Source organism: Pavona decussata, unplaced genomic scaffold (genome assembly GCF_977016875.1).
Source record: "Pavona decussata unplaced genomic scaffold, jaPavDecu1.1 SCAFFOLD_170, whole genome shotgun sequence".
In the NCBI taxonomy this organism is placed as follows: domain Eukaryota; kingdom Metazoa; phylum Cnidaria; class Anthozoa; order Scleractinia; family Agariciidae; genus Pavona; species Pavona decussata.
In genome coordinates this window covers 411,169-433,501 of record NW_028145581.1, presented here as the reverse complement: position 1 = coordinate 433,501, position 22,333 = coordinate 411,169, and the positions used below count along the sequence as shown (strand labels likewise).

General features: G+C 37.3%; 1 protein-coding gene across 3 annotated transcripts; it reads left to right on the top strand.

Annotated features, from left to right (window-relative positions):
* The first annotated feature begins 9,008 nt into the window (after positions 1-9,008).
* Positions 9,009-21,157, top strand: LOC146463986 (uncharacterized). 3 transcript variants are annotated; one of them, XM_085083786.1, is made up of 4 exons: positions 9,009-9,074; positions 18,861-19,050; positions 19,524-19,651; positions 20,680-21,157. In XM_085083786.1, exons 1-4 carry the CDS (start codon positions 9,051-9,053, stop codon positions 20,905-20,907), a joined length of 570 nt encoding a protein of 189 aa, XP_084939912.1. In that variant the 5' UTR covers positions 9,009-9,050; the 3' UTR covers positions 20,908-21,157. The 3 variants fall into 3 exon arrangements, with proteins under 3 accessions (XP_084939912.1, XP_084939911.1, XP_084939910.1); XM_085083785.1 differs by lacking the exon at positions 9,009-9,074 and adding an exon at positions 12,173-12,206; XM_085083784.1 differs by lacking the exon at positions 9,009-9,074 and adding an exon at positions 15,807-15,861.
* The last annotated feature ends 1,176 nt before the right edge of the window (positions 21,158-22,333 follow it).

Genomic DNA, 22,333 nt, shown 5'->3' with positions numbered 1-22,333 from the left:
ACAGAATAGAATATTAGTGCCTGTACTCCCTTTTCAGCGGGGCGTGCATTGATTTTTACTTCTTTTATTTATAGAACTACGCAGAAAATTATACCGCAACAATCGGTAAATCGGATGTTCGTTGTAAATTGACAAATCGTACCCCTTTAACAGCGTTTCTGTTAAGTTTGTACACTGCTTCACACTCAAATCACACTAGTAATGTATATCTAACAAATTAACAAAATAAAATTTTTTATGAAGTGTCTGTAGAATATACTTAATCAATCGGTCAGGAACTTAGCGTGTGAGACCCGGATTTAACCTTGTCAGACTTTTTATCGCTTTAAAATTTACAGCTTGTATTCAGAGTTTCTTAATAATAAAATGTTTTCAAAAAGTTTGTTGTAAAAAAGTGTTAAACACTGATCACTAAATGCCCTAAACCCATTGGGACGAACCAACGCGGTGGAAATACATTCCCATTTCTATTATGAATGTTGTCGGATTTTCAACCCTTGGACCTACCCTACAAAACCGAAAGGTTGTATGAATTGCTGTCAATCCTTTGTAATTCGGAAGTAATTTCACAGTTGTTGGTGGCATAGGATAAGAGAAGAGACCAGAAACATTTCCCTTTGTGATTCATTTACTGTAGTGGTGAGCCATAGTCGAGTTTGGTAAATTTATTGATAAATTATTCATAACTCATTGGGGTATTTTCGCCTATTGGTATGCTTTCGTTGATTGAAATTAACAGCTGTATAACAACGTCATCATGGGTTACAAAGACTCTAGTCAACACCCTAGAGGACAAGATTGAAAATTCAAGCAAGAAATTTCCAGAGTTATACAAAATTTATAAAGACGCACTCTTTAAATATACGAGATTGCGTTGGAAGACACTTTTTATTCTCGTACTTGATTCAACAACTTTAAACCGCGCCAGTTTTTTGTCACCCAGTTTATATCGAATGTACTCCCACTCATGCTGTTACTAATAAGGGAAAGCACGAGTGGCAAAATAATCAGAAAATATGACAAGAAGTTCAGGACGATGGATAAAGTCTGCAAATTATATGTTCATTCGAGAATTTTTTCATCGCCTAATGAATGAGAGTTCGCTCCCAAAAGGTTTGCCAAAGAGGAAACCGCGAGAGATAAGCAGATATTAGCTATCAGATTAGCCGATTATTGACCATCTGTCGGGTGTCGTCTTTAGATACATTCTCTAATTTTATACATTTAAGTATCAATAGCTTCTACATGCGATGATTGATTAACCACTTCCCACGCCGTAGGGAACATTTCTAAAAGGCGCTATGTGGTGGAAATTTTTTAGAGGTTTTCTGTCAAAATTTGTTCTGAAATCAAAGTAAGTAGTTTTTACCTATACACGAAGCGCTCTTAGAGCAATAATGAAAAGATATCAAGTGATCTCTGTTTGTTTTTTAAATGGATGACAGAACCGCACATTAAATTAAAGGTTTTGACGAGTTTCCAACACACAATCAGAAGATGTTTTTTCTGTCAAATTGCAACCCAATAACATGCTGGGATTCCATGTCCAAAGACAGCTTTGTTACAAGGTTAGAAAACTAGAACAGTAGTTTCTGTCAGCTAAACAAAAGTGTTTTTTGCTGCTTTGGGGTCTCCTTTGACCCAGATATGAAATCTGTCGTTTATTTTTTTTTTAAAGCTAAACTTGATGACATATTCATTTCCCGGGATGATTTCAATCATCTCTCACGGAATTCAGAGACATATAAATTATTAAAAACACTTAAAATGAAAATGGCACATGATAAATAGAATGCAAAATTATTAATGACAACTGATTAATTTTTGGCTATTTAACAGGTTTATCACTGGTCACTGGAGATATGATTTTCCTTTAGTGTAAAGGAAGATAACAAGCCTAAATCGAAACTACAATACGGCTCGTTTTAACAAAGTACCAACCTTTGTTACACGACTCAGAAACATTGGTTTAACGTAAACAAAGGTCTGTGCGGGCACAGGAAAAAAGCCCTAGCCTAAAGACGATTAAGTTATCAAGGAGCATAGGGGCTAGTTATAAAACGGACGCTATCATATCCAAAACGACGAATGCATAGAAGTCAATCATGAACAACACATTATTTAACGGTAGCTTTCCAAATTATTATGATGATAACAAAACAATCAACCTGTCGGGAAATGAATCCAATACCACAAACAAACATATTCCATTTTCGAGTGACATCCATCTCCCTCTTGTTTTTTTGGGCGTCTTTGCCTGTCTCATCATTACGGCCAGTTCACTGGTCATTGTTTTGGTTTACAGCAACAAGTGATTGCGAGCAACTACTAACTTATATCTAGCATGTCTGGCCTTGTCTGATCTACTGTCAGGACTGATTGCAATTCCTTTGATATTTGCCTGCAATCTCATGCTATTTGCAGACAACATTGCTGCTTGCATTGCATGTATGTATGTATGCCAAGGATCTTGCATCTCGGTTTATCGCCTTCTCCACGATACTGCATCTGGCGATTGTCACTTTTGAGCGTTATGTGATGATAATCCACCCAATGCAGTACCGCAAGATCATTTCCAAGCAAACAACAGTGGCTTCAATGATCCTCATCTTGATTTTTGCACTGAGTGTGTCATTTATTGAGCTGTTTTGGATCAGCCTAGACTCCACCCAAACGCTGACTCACGAGCGACGTATGGACGCTATTTACAGCTACTGTTGTTTCGTATTCCTGGTGGTGCTTCCTGTTATCCTCTTTGCAATCGTCTACGTTCGCATTTTCCTTGTCCTCCGATTACAACTAAAGAAAATTCGTCGACAGCTCTCTCATATTACAGAGAGGCGTGTGAGGCAAAAACGCGGGCAACAGCGAGCGATGACCATTTTTGGCTCAATGATTCTTGCCTTTATCTTAGGTTGGTTTTCATATGTGGAATTTTTTTTATGACGAGAATGTTGCGATCCAAGTTATACCCGGATTGTTAATACGATTCTTCTCTTTATGAGGTTTGGCACCTCTCTTATCAATCCTCTGTTGTACACCTTGTTTAAAGAGGATTTTACAACCGTTTTAAAATCGTACTGTTACAAAAATCCACCGAGTTGTTTGGACAAAATTCCCTTGAGTAGTATCGCTCTTTCGTAAGGAGGACACGACAACTCTTACTGAGTTTTCCTCCCATCGGAATAATTTAATCCTGCATATAACAAGATTGTTGTTCGTATTTCCTCGCTAAAGACATGGAATGAATTTCAAAATTATAGGATGCAATTAAGTTTGAATACATGTATAAAAATACCTCAATGAGAATATTTAAGAATATTTTAAGAATAAACCTAGGCTGAGATTTTGAAAAGAATATATTTTTGTGTGTTGAAAATTTGTAAATACAATTTAAAATTACATTTTTTAACTAAACTATAAAAATCTTCCTTTCTCTAAACGGTAAAACTAGCCAATAAAACGATAAAAACCTGCACTAACCAAAATTCGAGGCTAATGACAGTTTGATACAGATCTGGACACCAAACACTTGTAATCGATACACCAATACATTCTAAAAAGAAAATGTCATACGCTCTTTAATCTAAGAATAGTCATAAGAATATTTTTAGCCTAACATCTTTAGAAAAATAAGAATATTCAGTCTGGGCCGGAAAAACAATGTATCAGTATAAAAAGAAAACAGTGTTTGTGACAACACCATGAGGTGGTACAGTATTTACTTTCTTGATAAATCAGGACGGTACAATCACAGAACAGACGCCTTTTCGGTTTGTTACATAAACTTGAATCGACAAAGGCGACATTACACAATGGAATATGGTTGCTCCATACTCCCTATACAGCCGGGCGTGTATCCTTTCTTTCTTCTTCTTCTCCTTTTTTTTTTATAGTAGCACACAGAAATTATAGAACAATCGGTAAATCGGATGTTCGCTGTAAATCGACAAATCGTACCCCTTTTACAGGGTGTCTCTTAAGTCTGTAAACATATGATTAGTGTTCATATTCAAATACACTAGCAATGGATATCTAACAAATTAACAAAATAAAAATTTTCTATGAATAAATTTTTTCGGGAGCCATAAAAAGTTTGTAAAATTCCGATTGACAGCAATTTTACACCTTTTGCTGTTCATTTACGCAAAATATACATTCATTTACGTCAACAGTTGAAACTATACGGCAAATATACGTTCATTAGCACTTCCATGAACTTCATTAACGCGAATGAACTTTCAATAACGCTATTTGCATATGTATTAACATTCAATAGCATCAACGGACAATAGCATCCACGGATGAACAATTGCACCTTTGGACAATCATTAACACCAATAGAAAATCAATTGCACAGTATGACAATCAACTGCGTATTAGAGACATACAATAATGCAATTTGCATAGAGACGCACAATCAATTGCACCTTCATACAATCGTTTATTCGAAATGGTCAATCATTAACATCAACTGACAAACATATGTGTACACCTTTTGCTGTTCATTTACGCAAAATATACATTTATTTACGCCAACAGTTGAAACTATACGGCAAATATACGTTCATTAGCACTTCCATGAACTTCATTAACGCGAACGAACTTTCAATAACGCTACTTGCATATGTATTAACATTCAATAGCATCAACGGATGAACAATTGCACCTTTGGACAATCATTAACACAAATAGAAAATCAATTGCACAGTATGACAATCAACTGCGTATTAAAGATATACAATAATGGAATTTGCATAGAGACGCACAATCGATTGCACCTTCATATAATCGTTTATTCGAAATGGTCAATCATTTTCTTCGGTTCTCTCTGTCTCCAATGCGTCTACTTGTTCATACAGCGTACTCTGTTCGTTACAGTACTGTAGATGTATAGTAAAATGTTTTTCATTTTATATCTGCTTCAGCAAAAGATTGTGAAAAAAAAAAAAACATAAAATGTTAATGATAATGTATATACTATTGTGTTTTTGTTCAGTATTTTAAAATACAGGTAACTACAATGAATGACCCTAACGAATATTTTTTTCTTCCTATTGTTTATTCGAAAAATACTAACGTTTGTAAGTTCATGTTAATGATTGACCATTTCGAATAAACGATTGTATGAAGGTGCAAATCGATTGTGCGTTTCTATGCAAATTCCATTATTGTATGTCTTTAATACGCAGTTGATTGTCATACTGTGCAATTGATTTTCTATTGGTGTTAATGATTGTCCAAAGGTGCAATTGTTCATCCGTTGATGCTATTGAATGTTAATATACATATGCAAGTAGCGATATTGAAAGTTCGTTCGCGTTAATGAAGTTCATGGAAGTGCTAATGAACGTATATTTGCCGTATAGTTTCAACTGTTGGCGTAAATGAATGTGTATTTTGCGTAAATGAACAGCAAAAGTTGTATAAATTGACCAGATTTTATAGATCAGTAGATATTTTCCTGGCAGCCACTGAAGCTGGTATAAGGCTGGAGTGCCTTACGTTCGTTATTATCAGTTACAAGTAAGGTTACAGGCTGGCCAGCTTCTTCATGTTTGCATGTAGCAGATGTGTTAGACCGCACAGTTGAGCAATAAACAAGTTAACAAGATTACAAGGGCGTAAACTGAATTAATGCTCGCGTTTCATCATCAAAAATGTGCATAACACGATTAATTTCAACAGGTTCAGAGCCATACACGAAGAGACTAATTTACTAAATATGGCAGTCATTAGATGCCAAGTGAGAACCTACGATGTCTCCCAAGTCCTTCACTGATGTAACAGGCTTGATGGTTTTACCCAGAAAAGTCAGCTTCAGCTTTGTCATCCTTTGAAGCAATTAATGGGTGTTCCGAATAAAAAACCTGCTGTGAAGTTGAACTTGAGCCAACATCGCAATCATGGTATCGATTAAGACTGGTGCATGGGATATCCTCTGATGCAGACTTCTCATATTAGTTGTCTCTCACGAAATTAACACGTCACGCTCGTGTAAATGTTACAAATCAGTTTTACGCATGTGCTTCACGCCCCATTCACTCCTTGCTGAAGTATGTAACTTGTTTCCTTTAAGTAAATCCGTAAAGGTGTTGTATGGTTTATGTTTTGTGCATATATATATATTCACTAGGTATGCATGCAACTATCACTTGTAAAACAAATCCCTGATCCCTGCCTAAGCATTAGTTTAGCCTTCTAATGATACTTCAGAAAACCGAATGGCGGATCGACGGCTGTTCAGCAAAATCAATCCGCGCGGAGTTTTACAGGTATTGCTCTACGTAATAGTTTTTCCTTTCCGGTTCATGCCTGGTATCGGCGGCATAAAGGCGCATTCTTCGAGACTCGTGATCCCGGAATAGGCCGAATACACGAAATGTACGGTGTTCATGTTCTTTTAAGACCTACTCTGGTTTTCGTATTCAACAGAATAGTATGCTGAAAACCGATAGCGGAATGAACGGAATACAGTTCGCTCAAAATAAGGGGAATTGTGTTCCGTTTGGGAAGCTTTTCGTTTGAATGGGAAGACCTGGAATTGTATTCTTTTGGTAACTGATATTCTGTGTATTCTGTCATAACTGAACCCGGATAAAAATAGCCAGAATTGTTCCAATACTATGCACCCAAGTCAGTTTTGGCAGAGAAAGCGAATTACTGGAAGGCTGCTACAAAAAGCTGATAAAAGAATGTCTGGCGTTAAATACTAAGTTTACTAGCTTTAAAATAACGCTTGTGAATATCAATGTGTGAGGAAAAACAGGAAATACTGTATTTAGTAGCTGGTACTACACAATCTTTATGAGTCGAGCTTGGGAGAATTCGCTCGTTGAGGAGACCAGAGATCTGATGCAGTGGTGAGAGCACTCTTCTCCCACTAATGTGACCTGGGTTCAATTCATGGATATGTTGGTTGGACTTTTTCAGGTTGATAACACTCCTTGCTCCAACAAACCTAACCAGTATTGTAGGTGCTTCCGCCGAACATTTTGGTGTGTAACTGGGTATGGTTTTGCTCTTCGTATCAGTCATGCAGTGAGCATGGGTTTAGTTTTTAAGGGAGTGTACAGAGAAAATAAAATAAATCAATCAATGTCAATGTATTTAGCGCAGAGCACTAATTACGGACACTTTCCAGAACGAATTGGAATTTAGAAATGTTGGTGTTTGAGGAGAGATTGGAAAATCGGAGTACCGGAGAAAAACCTCTGTAGCAAGGACGAGAACCAACAAAAAACCAAGATATTTGATCGCTTTTCGAAAGAGAGAAGAGACGAATTTTTTTCCGTTTGTCTGCGAGAAATGTTCAAGTTCAAGTTCAAGTTCAAGTTCAAGTTTGTTTATTTACCAATTACAAAAAAAGCAAAATAAAAGTAAAGAAGATATATATTACAGGGGAAGTGGCGAGGAAGCCTTAGGAGAAACCATAGGGCTTATAGAATAAGGCTTCCTCATTACAGAGTTGCTACATATAATGTTTGAAGACTGTGAGACGGTTGATACAATTACGGTTGAAACTATTAGACGGGAAACGCGAAATCTATAAACATTTGAGAAAACAAATAACATGCAAGGTCAAAAATAGAGATTCAGATTGAGTAGTTGCTGTAGATATATTGTTTCCTGAAGGCTAGATTTTAAGGCGGAACTTGAAGAGATACTGAGTATTGAAAAATTTTATAGCCTAGAAGCCGCACGTGCCTTTATTTCCTAACAAGAAGAACATTTTACCAGGAAGGTGTTGAGTCTTATCGTTCACAGTTTATACCTTTTAGAAGAAGAAGAAGAAGAAGAAGAAGAAGAAGAAGAAGAAGAAGAAGAAGAAGAAGAAGAAGAAGAAGAAGAAGAAGAAGAAGAAGAAGAAGAAGAAGAAGAAGAAGAAGTAGAAGAAGAAGAAGAAGAAGAAGAAGAAGAAGAAGAAGAAGAAGAAGAAGAAGAAGAAGAAAAGAAGAAGAATTATTTTAATTTATATATAGTTTAACTTTCACTTGGTGACTATTTTGGAAGAGATCTTGCTCATCCTGTATGAACTTCCTTTTGGTTTTTATCAGCTGTTATTTCCGTTAAAAGTTAAGATTCAAAATAACCTAACGAACAAACAAACTAATAAAATACCGGATGAGCGTTAAACAAAAAAAAAAAGTTGATAGTGAGCCAAGAACTGTTCTGTGGATCACGTTCTTACTAATCCTTCACAATCCTGGTTTTTCCTAGAACGGAAGAAATCAGTCAACAAGCTATATTTGCACAAAAGCAAACAGTGATGGCCCGACATAATGTAATTTATATCGAGGCGTGGTGTTCACGTGATAATCCGGTGGAGGTGGGTCGTACCAGGTGCGGATAGCACCGTAAGTGTAGCCAATGAGCTTAGAGCAAATGATCAGCGTGATTATGAAATAGAGATTTTGCCGAGGTAGTCTTCCTTCTTCTCCTCGCCATCAGATTGAACAGATCCCCAGAAATCTCTTTAACAGATCGCCAAGAAATATCTTTTCAGGCAAGTAGCTCATTAATTGTTTTCTTTCTCATTGTTGGAGACCTTAACTCCTTTAGTTTATATTTGTTTCAAATTTTGGATTTCGGCCTTTTCCTTTCTATTATGGCACCGACACGTGTTTCAGTTCTCGTCCACCCATTTATAATTCGCCGTTTCCACGATTTTCTTTGTCACAATTTTAACTGATCAGAAATTTACGGAAAACTTGCACATACCTGGGGATCTTTGTATCAAATGGCATAGCATAGGGGGAAGAACTATTGCTAAAGTTCTTCAATATGATTTGAAGATAGTTCAGTCCTTTGCCTCAGACATTGTTGTTTTACAGTTGGGTACAAATCAGTGGGGACATTCTTTTCTAAAACCGGATTTTAGACATGTTGAAGAAGGTGGTGTCCTCCCAGTAACAATAACTCTTTGAATAGGGAATGTGATGCCAACCGACCTCTATAAACTGACATTTCGTGTATGTGCGTATTTAACATTAGAGCCGAATTGATCTATTCAGTTGATCGAGGATCCTGAGGACAAGTGGACGAACTAAATGGATTTAAAACACATCTCTGCAGTAAGTAAACGGCTAGATAGCTTAACTGTTAGATTTTAAAGAATCAAGGCTTACAATTTGGGTTGGTTATATTGGGAGTTCATGATTTTTTTGGTGTTTCGCAGGACCTATTAAGGTTTTGCCAGGTGAAAAAAATATTTGCTTTCACAAATTAAAGGCACGTCTTAGACTAGGATGTCTTCGTAAAAAGGTTGCTAAGAGCTTTCTTAAAAATTTAGGAGGTGCTTACAGCTAGCACAATAATTAGAGCATGAGAGGTCTATATACGAATGGGATTTATCTCCTAAAATTATATATTTGGTGATTCAAGGCTTAACATGCATTTCTCTCAAGATATAACAGAAAGAGGAAAATTTAGAACCTTCTTAGGGTATATCCTAACTTCTGATTCATACCTTATGACAAGCCGAACTAAAGAGTCTCCCAATCTTACTTGTCGTGTGGCAGTTATCGATCGATTTGCAAAGCTTAGCCAATCAGGGATTGTTTTGTAATAATTTATAAATATCATCCATGACGATTTTATTTCGATCGAATTGTTCATCGCGATCATTGGCAAAACCGATAACTAACGAAGGATTTGTTTTTGTGCAAGCTGCGTCGCTATATTCCTTCTATAAATTTGGTTCATTAATTGACTTTTTTCAAATTGCGCGTCCATTTACTGGAAATTGACATTTTGTCCTTGGGAAGGAGAGAAACAACTGCATAATTTACGCACATAACTACGATGGTCGTGCACTTATTCAAACAATACTTAGGATACATGTTGGTGAATCTAGCTGCAGGCTTTTATATGGAAATTTTTTTAGAGGCTGTCCTCACTTTTTGCACTGGAAGGCTTTTCTTTCTTCGCAATGTACTGGTGGAAACACGGTCTTGAGAGAGGTATCAGGGCCTTGGGATATGTTTATTTTTATTAGGATTGAAGGCAAAATCGCACAAATTGCAAGAAAAAATTCAGATTCTGCAAAATATTTTATGCTATGCAGTATATCTCGTCATTTTTATTTCCCGTTTTGAAGTCCGCTGCGCCAGCCAACGAGGCGTATCAAGTGAGTCAGTTATGCATACTGTTAGATCGCCTACGTGATCAGTTCAGGTAAGTGCATATACATAACTCAAGTGTTTACATATCAATAAGGAAACAATCTGCCTATCACTGACGCTCAAACTGTGATGGAATTCTACTAGACTTCCCTTGAGTGAAAATGTTGCGATCATTTGGTGATAGGTCTTTTGCCGCCACGGCTCCCGCACTGTGGAATGCTTTACCTCTTGCGATAGGGAAATCTAGATCACTGCAGTATTTTAATTAAATCCTCACTGAAAACTTATCCTTCTAAATTAGCTTTTGATGCCTTAAACACCGAAAAGGCGTCTGTAAGCTGTCATTTACATGGAAATATATACCTTCTGAGTGAGCACAAGTCATGATTTTTACCTTATTGGTTTTTACGTGTATTTAAAAGAAGACGGTATCCGTGACAATAATTCGTGATACGTAGCTGTAGAGAATCTGCCGGAATCATTTTTAACATACCACGAGGCCGGAGACCTTTATAAAAACATTTCATCTACGTGCCTAGTTAACATTAGAGCTGAATTGACCTATTCACTTGAGGTTCCTGAGGACAAGTGGACGAACTAAATGGAATTAAAACTCATCTCTGCAGTAAGTAAAGCTGGACATAGACTTTTAGGAATTGATCAATGCTAACAAATTGCGTTGGTAATATCGATTGTTTTGGTATGTTGCAGGACCTATAATGGTTTTAAACCCAGCTTTCACCTCCTAAAAAAAGGAAAAAAATTAAGGCACGTCTTAAACTAGGATCTCTTCGTAAGAAACCTGTTGAGCTTTTTAACTAGGAGTGTTTTCTTTTCTGTTTCACAATAATTAGAGCATAAGAGGTCTATATACGAATGGGATTTATCTTCTACAAATACATCTGTGGTAATTCTCAAGGGTTAACATGCATTTCCCTCACAGTTGCTTAAGAGGAAATTATTTCGATAAACGAGGCGGCTGTTAAAAACAAAAAATTCAAAAATGGCAACAAAGTTTGGTTTGACGGCATTCAAGAAATGGTAAGTTATTTAATCTTTTCAACCTCGTATTCTAAGGCGAAAAATGAAAATACAATCCCTTGTTTACGAAAACTTCCGAGCACTAAAATTACAATGGAAACACTGAAACATCTAAATTTTTCAGCATGGTTTCAACAACAAGACGAATTTCACAGAAAAATTGAAGAAATGACATCGTAGGAACTAAACAATTGTCTCCAAAAGTTTTATTTGTCTGCAAGAAAGCGAGATGGAACTTTCTACAATAAGAAATCGCTTACCGCGAGGTGCGCGAGAATTTAAAATCATACCATTTGTTGGTATGTTGTCAGAAGTAAAATAATTGTTTTTTGGTCTACTAGTTATTCAACTTGTGTGGTATATACTAAAACAATTATTCACCTTAGTGTCGGTGAAAGTGAAGTATATTTACCTCGCAGCTTCACTCTTCACCTCCACTGAGGTGAGTAATTGTTAATTAATTGCGGGTGATTGCGGGAGACGTTGCTAACGATGAGATAAGCTGGTTAACAGGTCACTGAAAAAGAATTTAGAGTCGTTATTACTTAGGCTCGATTTCAAAGATTCAAAGGCTGACGAAGTACAAACATTCAAACAAATTAAACAACACTGGATAAACACCTTGGCGAGAGGATTAAAGCTAGTTTTGTTTTTGTTCGGGTGTTGTTGTTGTTCTATTTTGCTGGACAGTGGACAACTGGTCTGTGGATCGCTCTTCTATTATTCTTAAACACCGAAAAGGCTTCTATCAGGTGTCATTTACACGGAAATATGTACTTTCAGATGAGCGCGAGTCATGATTTTTAAGTTATCGGTTCTTAGGTGAGTTTTAAAGAAGGCGGTATCTTTGACGATAATTCGTGATACGTAGCTGTAGAGAATCTGCCGAAATCATTTTTAACATACCAACCCGGAGACCTTTCAGTAAAAACTTTTTGTGTACGTGCGTAGTCGGTTAACATTAGAGCCGAATTGACCCATTTAGTAGAGGTTCCTGAGGACAAGTGGACGAACTAAATGGATTTAAAACTCATCTCTGCAGTAACTAAAGCTAGACAGCTTAACTGTTTAATGAATCAGGGCTTACAAATTGCTTTGGTTATATTGGGAATTTTCGAGGTTTTGGTGCGTTGCAGTACGTAAGGTTTTGCCTAGTGAAAAAAAAAAAAAGCTTTGACCTAAAACAAGAGAAAAATTAAGGCTAGGGGTCTTCGTAAAAAGCCTGTTGAGCGTCTTAAAAATTTAGGAGGTGCTTACTGTTAGCACAATCATTAGAGCATGAGAGATTCATATAAGAATAGGATTTACCTCCTACAATTATATCTTTGGTGATTATCAAGGCTTAACATGCTTAAAATCTCAAGTATAACAGGGGAGAATATAGAACCTTCCTAGAGTATCTCTTATAAACGATACCTTACGCATTTAATAAGTTACGGACAAGCGTAACTAGGAGACTGAGCTACGTTTTATTACGGCATACTCTTATGAATAATAAATCACCAAAAAAAAAAAAAAAAAGGAGAAAGAAGATTTGTTTTAATTCCACTGGATAAGTACCTAGGCGAGAGAATTAAAGCAAAAGTTGTTTTGATTTTCCTCGGAGTGGAATGTGGTCAGTATCACGTAGCTACAGGTAATCTGAATCATCTTTTAACATACCGACCAGGCGACCTTTATAAAAGCATTTCGTGTGCGTACCTATTTAACAAAAGAGCCGTGCTATTCATTTGAGGTTCCTAAGGACAAGTGGATGAACTAATGGATTTAAAACACATCTCTGCAGTAAGTAAAGCTGAAAAGCTTAACCGTTAGATTTTACGGAATCAAGGCTTATAGTTTGGGTTGGTTACTGGGAATTTATGATCTTTTGTTTTTTTTGCAGGACCTATAAGGTTTTGCCGGGTGCAAAGTATCTGCTTTCACCTTCTAAGAAAAGAGAAAAATTAAATAAAGGCAGATCTTAGACTAGAAGGTCTTCTTAAAAGAACCTGTTAAGAGCTTTCTTGAAAATGTAGGAGGTGGTTACTGTTAGCACAATAAAGAACACGAGAGGTCTTTATACGAATAGGATTTATCTCCTAGAATTATATCTTTGGTGATTCTCTAGGCGTAACATGTTTATATCTCAAGATATAACCGAGTTTTGTTATATCTCGAGGAGGAAGATTTAGAACCTTTCTAGGGTATAGTCTAAATTTATTTATGAACGATACCTTAAACATTTAATAAGTTAAGACAAGCGTAAGTCAAGGAGTGTCCTAAGTTTATTTGTTACGTGGCAGTTATCGATTCGAAAACGTAAGGGAGTCTACAGCATATTTATTCCAAAACATACAAATGGTCGCTTCCCTTAAATAGCATTGCATTGGCTATTCGAGGCGGGAAGCGACAGAACTGGAGAGAAGGTTGTCATAACAGCTTGTCTTTTTTGAAAAGAATAAAATAAATAAAATAAAATAAAAAGAAAGGTAGCCATTAACATATTAACATATACATGTAGAAAAGTAAGAAAGGTGTAGATCGCTTATACGATACAAGGGTAGATATTACAGAGCAAATGCAAGAACAGTGTCGATGGTGCACTTTTAGGATAAATGTAATAAAATAACAACAAAATTAGCATTAAGTCATTGTGAAAATGTTGATGTGTTAGTTTCTGAATAATAATGGCAGGCGAATCAATGTACACATCCCTAGAAGCCAGAAAAGACAGAAACATATTGTGGGTTACTTCTTTAAAACGCTTATGGGGGATCTCACTTGTAGTAATAATAATAATAATAATAATAATAATAATAATAATAATAATAATAATAATAATAATAATAATAATAATAATAATAATAATAATAATAATAATAATAACAACTTTATTTAAGTCTCAAATCTGGATAGCCGAGCACAAGTGCCCTACTAATTGGGGAGACTAAAAAAAAATATAAAGTTTTTACGCAGAGAATTCTATAGACCTAATCTAGCGATAGAATCCCGCACTACATTTGTTCTGGATGGTTTAACGTAGTAATTACCAGCAGAAGAGAACTTTGTGTTATGCGAGTGAATTTGATTTGAAGGGCGGTAGAGATTTTAAAGGTTTAGATGTACAGAGTCATGGGCAACATCAGGCACAAAGATCGAAACCATCTCAAATTAATAAAGCAAATTATTTGGCAAGAAATTAGAAGAAAAGAACAAAGGAAGGGTGTGATCTCTGTTAGGAAAAAAATGGCATCAGACGAAAGGCGCGCTTCTGCAAGAGTAAAATTTTACGCCAATTTGATTTCGCAACCTGTCTACAGGCGATTATGCAGTGTGACAAGTACGGAGCAATCAGAGATCGATAAATAGTTAGTAAAGTACTCAGAGGGATAAAATGTCTCAATCTCGCTATAATACCAATAATTCTGCTAATCTTAGAGGCAACATAATCAATATGATATTTGCAAGTAAATTTCAGTATCAATCAGTGTCCCCATATATTTTACGTAATCCTGCATGTCGTTCCAGGTGAGCTACGCTAGTGGTGTTGATCTGCACTTGATAAGTAATGTTTCCTTTTTGGTGGGGATGGAAGATAACATAGTTTGATTTCTTGGTGTTTAATGTTTAATTTATTAGAATGAAACCAATCACTGACCGTAATCAATTCCGTATTAACAACTGTCTCTAGGGATTTTAGTACGAGTCCTGTAATACGAGTTTTAATACGAGTACCCTAAAACGACTACGTGGGAGGCTAGCAATAACCCGACCCTGGAAAATCCTCTTATTTTGTTCTTGACCTCCCCTAATTATCAGCGACCAGTTAATCACAAACTGGTAAGAACCTCCCGGGAAGTTGATTTTAGATAAGACATGGAGACCGATTATCTCAGCAATAACCGCCAGTTTTGAAGGTTAATTTAACTACCTGCACTACGTCTGGCTTTACGTCAGACCTTTCACAGCTACGGAGGTAAGAGTTTAGGAGAAAATTTGTGCTTGGTAACTCAAGAGTTCCACTCAAGGATTCAGCGTATTGAGTAGTGATTGCTCTAATGTACAGCTGAACTCGAATTTCGGTGATGACAGAGAAAGGTTTTCGTCTCACGATAATGACGTGGGGAATATCAAGAAGTCAATCCGAGATCGATAAATTGGCTGTTTTGAATGTCAACTCCTTGTGAACAGAAGTGGCCGAATTCTACCAGAAGTCATGGAGCATTCATGGAGAGCAATCGAAAGCATAAAAAATGTTTATTTTCTTTTTTAATTGAGACCCGAGTAAGGTTAACACCTCTCTCCAACCCTTGGGTCTTTGGTTAGTAATTTTAGTTTATTTACCTTTTCTCTTGCCAATACTCTCAAAGTTATCCAGCTTGTTAGTTTAAACGGTCCTTTAGCTGTTGACATAGCATGTCAACTGGTGGCATATTGAAAGATAGTCGCTATTCTCTGCCACGCACGTAACACTGAAAAGCGCTGTTAGCGTTTTGAACAAAAGCCCATTAATCCACCAAAATACATTGCAGTAGCAACCTGGGTGGTAACCTTTGTTAAAGGAGCTGCGAAGTAATCTGAACCGAGGCCTTCATGGAGCGGAAATCGATATCCGTTAAAAAAGGATGTATTTAGCACTAGAACCGTAGTGATCTTCCCAGTCGACGTGGGAAAGAAGAGTGCAGACTAAATGCATGCACGGCTTAATTTTTCGGTAAGTGAAGATGCTTTAAGTTTTGCAAGGAAGCTTTTCACGGGCATGGGGATATTTCCGAAGCCCCTTTTTATACGAGAGGTTCTTTAGATTTAATTATCTCCGTTGCGAAAAACGTTTTCTAGCTTCACTCGGCGTGAACTTGCGCTAGTTGCAGTAATTTTTGTCAACTTCACCTCACTCGGATGCGGAGTCCGTTAGATAAATCACGAGCGAGAAACTCCACTAAGCACACTAGACCACTCGCCAAGTTGAACCCGAAAAAAGACCTCTTTGATAAGGTACGTAAATCTCAAAAGTGCTACCTGCTCGTCTTTAAGTAGGTGGAGTCGGAAAACAAATTTGAACAATGCTCGTACTCGTAACAAGAGAGAAAACGCTATGCTCGTCGATTCTCGCAAACGCTTGCACTGAAGACCATCTATACTGTTCGGATTTGAAATGTTTTTTTCAGTTCTAGTTAAGTTTATTGACAGCTGTCCAGCGGTTCAAAAGACTTTTCTAGTCCGCGGTTAGGTTCACTATCATTTCGAAATTATACTTTGCCAATTTGCAAATGCTCGGCAAAAACCATTTAAATCCAATCCTTTTTAGTTTATTGAATTTTTTGGTGGCAGCTATCCAGTTTGCAGAATAATAGTGAGGTCTCATTTCGAGATTATTTGTTGTTGCTCGTAAGTGGTGCGTACACGCGAAGGAATTTTTTCCCGCTTTTATATTGATATTGTAAATATAACAAGAAAAGAAGAGAAGAGAAAAGAAAAGAAAAGAAAAGAAAAGAAAAGAAAAGAAAAGAAAAGAAAAGAAAAGAAAAGAAAAGAAAAGAAAAGAAAACCGTGCTTGGAAGGCAACTTCTCATTCCATAAAAAAGGACAACAGCACTGAGACATTCTCGTGTTGAATTCATCAGCTTCTGAAACAATTTCTTTAGTTACCAAAGAACTATGGTTCGACCGTCTTGATTGAAACACGCGTCTTAATCACGCTAGGCGCACTTTATCAGAACAAACACATCACGAAATGTTTTTGGAGATAACAAGATTTTACGTTGCACGCAATATTTGGACGTCGCAATATAAGTTCACCCGAGTAGTGACCATTGCACGCAACGGAAGGAGCACATCCATTGTTGTCTGAGAAAGTCTGCTTCTTCCAATTCTAAATATAAGGAAATGTAAGTAATACCTTCATTAACTGGAACCAAGACTGTACGATCGTTGACAAGTTGTTTGAAAAGACCCGTGGAAAAAAAAAAAAAATGTTCGTCAATTCTTGAGCTCCAATATCGAAATGGATATTCTCCACACTGTTTTAGGTATATTTCTAGAGGCACAAGTTGGGAGAGTCTGTTTTAATGCATCAGTCATTTCCAGCACTGCACACTCCACCAGGACTAACCGGCCCCGTGGGCATTCGGATTTTTTGTAAAACTAGGTCGGCAAATGCCCCATGTCTGGGACTGAACGAGCTGTTTAATTGCCCGGCACAGTACAGGAAAAAAAAAAAAAAAAAAAAAAACGTTTGCTTCTTGCTTGGCTTATGGCTTACCTATATTGTGATCAAAGCTAAACAAGGCCAAGCTAAGTCTCAACCGGTCCTATGTCTCCGTATTGCTCTAGTCACCGTTATTACTGTGGATCTACCATCTCATTTTTATCCTCCCCAGAACACATGCTCTGAAAAAATTTCTTCAGTAGTTACCAAAGAACTATAACTATATAAGGTTTGACCGCCTTGATTGAAAAATGTGTTTTAAAAGCGTTTGAAACTTGTCAGCTGCAACTGACGGATTCCCTCGCTCGCCAGATGATGACAGCCTAACCCCCAACTAGAGTTCGAATGTCATTTCTTTTGACAGCGGTATTAAAAAAAATGCACGAAGAAATATTTCTGGAGATAACAGCTTTTTACGTTGCCTATCTCGCAGGCACGCAATAAACTCATTACGGAACAGCGGCTATTGCAGGCCATCTTTTCCAAGGAGCTCTTGTTTATAAATGCATTGATTACAGTTCGTCATAAGTCTTTGTCTCTAATACTTCTTAGAATAAAAGAAGTTAGCCCTTCCTACCCATTTTGCCCCCTTCCACCCTCCCCTCAGGAAGGCCTCATGCTAAGGTTACCTGATGGGAAACTTTTTCGGAAAACGAAAAAAAAGCTTTACAAACACGGCACAAAGTGCCGAGAGGAAACAATTGTATCAAAAGTTTGCATGACATTTTTTCCTTTTACACATAAAACTAGTGCCCCAGTTTGTCCCTAAAAAATGCATTTGTCAGCTAAAATTTGGACACGAGTAACAAAGATGGTCACTAAAACTTGCCACAGGAAGTTTGCTCGAGCGGCACATACATTCACGGTCTACTCAGGCTGTGAACGCAGACGTATTTCCGGCTGTCTGGTTTTGTTGAATCACTTTACAGCTGTCACTAAATAGATTCTGCACTAAACAATTACACGTCCAACTGGAAGTGAATATTAGGGACCTTAAGATTAAGAGTTTCCTTTGTATACCGCAAACCGCAAACCTCGACCAGCAGTTTGCAGTTCGGAGTTCGCTGTATGTACATAATCCGGGCCTTAAGATCGAGGGGTACTTTTTACGTACGCATCATGGCTTATTTTCAGGAAAACAAGCATGATGGCTGCTGCAAGGAGGATAGTATCGAGCTAGCTGTTGTTGTTTTAAATTTAATTTTTGTCATCTCGTAACTGAATCAAAAAAATCTCTAAATTCATCGAGATAACTCTTTAAAAACAGTAAATTTGACGTTTAAACGTCCCTTTAAAGTTTTAAAACCAGCGAAAAACTCTGCCGTAATCACTTACCTCTAAACAGTGTCCTTGACGATGAAACCTGAACCTCAAACGGGACGGCAGGATCGGAGTCACGTGACTTTTAGAATTTTGCCGTTTGCGGGAAACGAAAACAAACTTCAATCTTAAGGTCCCTATTGACTTGAAATTTCACGCGCGGCGTTGTATTTTTCTATTCTCAGGCTGTGGTCGTGTTTTTGTTGACGGCCTGTTTGGAGGTCAACCCTAAACCTCAGCCCTCATATTATCTTAGCTCCGTCTTCAGAGAAGAGCGTTTGAAATGCGCAAATGGGAGTGCCCTTGGAGTGCTTTGTACAGCTTCGTCTGGAGAGCGCCGATGTACATTAAAATGGAAAAGATTCACCAACACTGGTAAGTACACGCACATGACAGGTGAGCCCGACAAACTTGTGTGCTCGAAGTTGAGGACGGTGCCTCCTTTAAGAGATATTTTTGTACAGTTTATGACTATGCGCAAGAGAGGATCACCCTCTCTTGCTATGCGTGAAACGTAGATCTTACGAGGGTTATTGAGATTCAAAAAGGAAATTGTCAGCCAATCACAGAGCGCAGTTAAGTAAAACCAAAGCAACTGACTCCGCCTCTTAATTGAAAGCCACTCTAGTGCGCACGTAATGTACAGTACCCCGTCCTGAGATCATCTCACAAGGATAAACGATTCGGAGAATATAATTGTCCAACCTCCGTCTCCAAACGATTACGGTGTAATAGAAGCCTTGAAGGATTTATGACTTTTTGGGAGAAGAAGATCTTACGAGGGCTATTCAGGGATCCATAAAGGTTGAAAGATGTTTTTAATTGCAATTAAATACTATTTCATTAAGGATTTCAGATAATGAATTTCAAAGGAAGGCGGGGATCAAAGTGTATTCAATTTACTGACCCACACAGCCGAATTCAGTACGCACTGAAAGCAGCAAAAGAAAATCAAGATTGGAAACTTGTGTTTGAGGTGAGCCACGCTCATGAACAAAAACTCTGTTCTTTTCTACTTTACCGTTAAGTTCTAAAAAAAAAAAAAAAAAATCTGACGGAGCCCTCCTAATTTAAGGAGTATCTTAAGGAATGTTTCTTAACAATAGTCTATAGTTATTCCAGCAAAAGACTATTATAAGGAATAATACGTTGAAAACATCTTAATTTAGGAGAGGAGTATTAGCGTATTAGGCCCATTGGCCCTGTGGCTTTTGAGCGAAAGTGACAGTAAACTGCGAGCCTTGGTTAAGCTAATGTCAATGTCACAGAGGGCATTGTAAGCTCATCATTCAGTGTTCAACTTTTTGGTTATTCAAAACAAATCAGGAAAGATTTGCCTGATCGGGTTACTTTGAAAAGTTTGGGGCATATTGGCTGTGACTTCGAGTCACCACTGACAGCTAATGTGAAATGCGGGAATCTGCACCACTTGGTTGCATCTGATTTCACAAATTGAACGCTCAGTTTTGGCTAATTCATGGGTCAGTGATACAAACCTCTTCCAGACCCTATTGGGAACTTTTGGCCAAACGTTCTCGTAAAATATAAAACATAAGGGAGGGTTGTCATCAAATTTCCAGACACAGAGAAGTGGGTGAATAAACAGTTTTTCAACCAACTTTTAGGTGCTTGAAAGAAACAGTCTTTGGAGTGTGTGATATATCTTCTCAAAACATAAAATAATTCTTGGAGAAATTCAGAGTAAAAGCTCACCAATTTTATGATAATTAAGATCACATTTCCAAACTTCCTTTACGGTAGAAATTTATTTTTTTTTCGTCATGAATTATTAATGACTTCGAGGGGATTAGATATTGAAGGTTAAAATACGTATACCTTCTGTTTTCGAATTCACGGTAATATATCCCTTGACGGTTAATTTTTTTATTCGTTTGATGGTTGGCAAATTAACACTTCGGCCACTAGAAGAGTACCTAGAAGAGCACTGATTTGTTTCTAACATTTCTTAAGTACGTTTAATAACATTTCCACTTGCATTCACAGCAACACCAATGCAGAAATACAAGTGACCAGGCTTTTGCGTTCAAGTTTGTTAGGACCGGCAAGAAACAAGGTCTGAGACGATTGGTATACCAACCCACTCTTGTTAACGTAACGATGTGTATTGGAGTAACCCGTGACTGCAGTGAAAACGTATCTCTTATAGAGACAGATGATATTCGTTCAGAAATATCTTGTAGATTTATAAGGCAGAAACGTCAGTTATCCTAAGAATTGGTTCGTGAAGGCCCAGGGAAGCTATTGCGATCAGTTTATAATTATGGAATATTCTTAATGAGTCATATTTTCCCGCATATTACAAAAATTATAATTTCGTAATCCCCTTAGGTGCTAATTTAGTTAAATTGTTAGTGAGAGGCCATGCCATTTACGAGTTGCCATTGGGATGGGCTCTTATGCTAGAAAAGGTTTATGCTAGCCTTGTAGATGGCAAATTAAGGAGGGTCTCAGTAGGGGGGGGGGGGGGGTGCACCTTTTACGTTTGACGATTTAAAGTTACCGATCTTTTAATTGAAAAAAGGAGAAGGCCAACAAGGATTTTAGGAGCAGAATCGATTCTCTTGGTCCCTTTAAATGTTGTAAAGATACATTTCAAAGAGCGTGTCATTAGAAGCGACCTTTGACGCTTCCGTTTAATTTCCGTTTGAGATTAGGCTTCGAATAGATTACAATTCATGACATTTTCCGTTTACACGGTATGAAGGAGATCTGGTAATTCTTTTTAGAACCTCTTTCAAAACTAAACTGACTCACACACAGAATGGAACAGACACTCGAGTCAACTGCAAAAATAAATACTACTGGACAGTTGTGAAAGCCAGACCAGTTTCAGCTCGAGAACACTTCAGAGCGCACTTGAGCTGTATAAGCTGCGGTTCCTTTGATGTTTTCGATACATACCAAATACTACACAAGGAATGTGTCGAAAAATCTTATCAGGGGAATCACCGTACCTTATTTGTAGTTAATCTCTTAACCCCACAATAGGTAGATAGTACCGGCGTTGTTTTTTTATGTTGCTGTTTCTTTTCAAATGAGTCAAGTTTGATATGCTGTTCTTTTATTTTATTATCTTTTTGGTCTATTTAAGATGATGACTCATCACTTTCAATTAAGAAAACTTTGGCTGACCGATCGCTTTTCAAATATAAACAGTTAGAAACTTTTATCCATGAAAGGCTAACTAGATATTTGTTTGAGAGAAAAGTGATATTATGTTTTAAGTCTGGTGAATAAATGATAGAGGTATTTTGTTTCAGTCAGTGACACAGGAGTCGAACCTTTGACCACCCTATTACTAGTTCAGATGCTCTACGGCTGAGGTATACAGACTCGTGGCAGCCAGGCCAATAAACGACTGTAGACTAAGTAATGTTTAAAAGACGAGCAGGAGTGTTTTGTCGGGTCAAAACCACGAGGTACGGCCGAATGGTTTTAGACCCGATAAAACACGAGCTGCGAGTTTTTTGAACGGCTTTAAAAACATTCCTGGAAAAGCGTGTGTCAATAGAGTTGATAACAATTATGCTTTTGTGAACGTTGGAAATTAGCATACGAGAAAAACATCGCATACTAACCGGGGCTCAATTGTTCAAAAGGCGATTAACGCTAATCATCCGTGCATGTTTAAAAGTTA

What these genes read in the sequence shown, in the direction of transcription:
- LOC146463986 (XM_085083786.1), top strand. Translation starts at nt 9,051, where the DNA reads ATGGATTTAAAACACATCTCTGCA. An exon ending in GAAAAGATTCACCAACACTG is followed by an intron (nt 19,051 to 19,523) that starts GTAAGTACACGC and finishes TATTTCATTAAG; the next exon opens with GATTTCAGATAATGAATTTC. An exon ending in ATTGGAAACTTGTGTTTGAG is followed by an intron (nt 19,652 to 20,679) that starts GTGAGCCACGCT and finishes TTGCATTCACAG; the next exon opens with CAACACCAATGCAGAAATAC.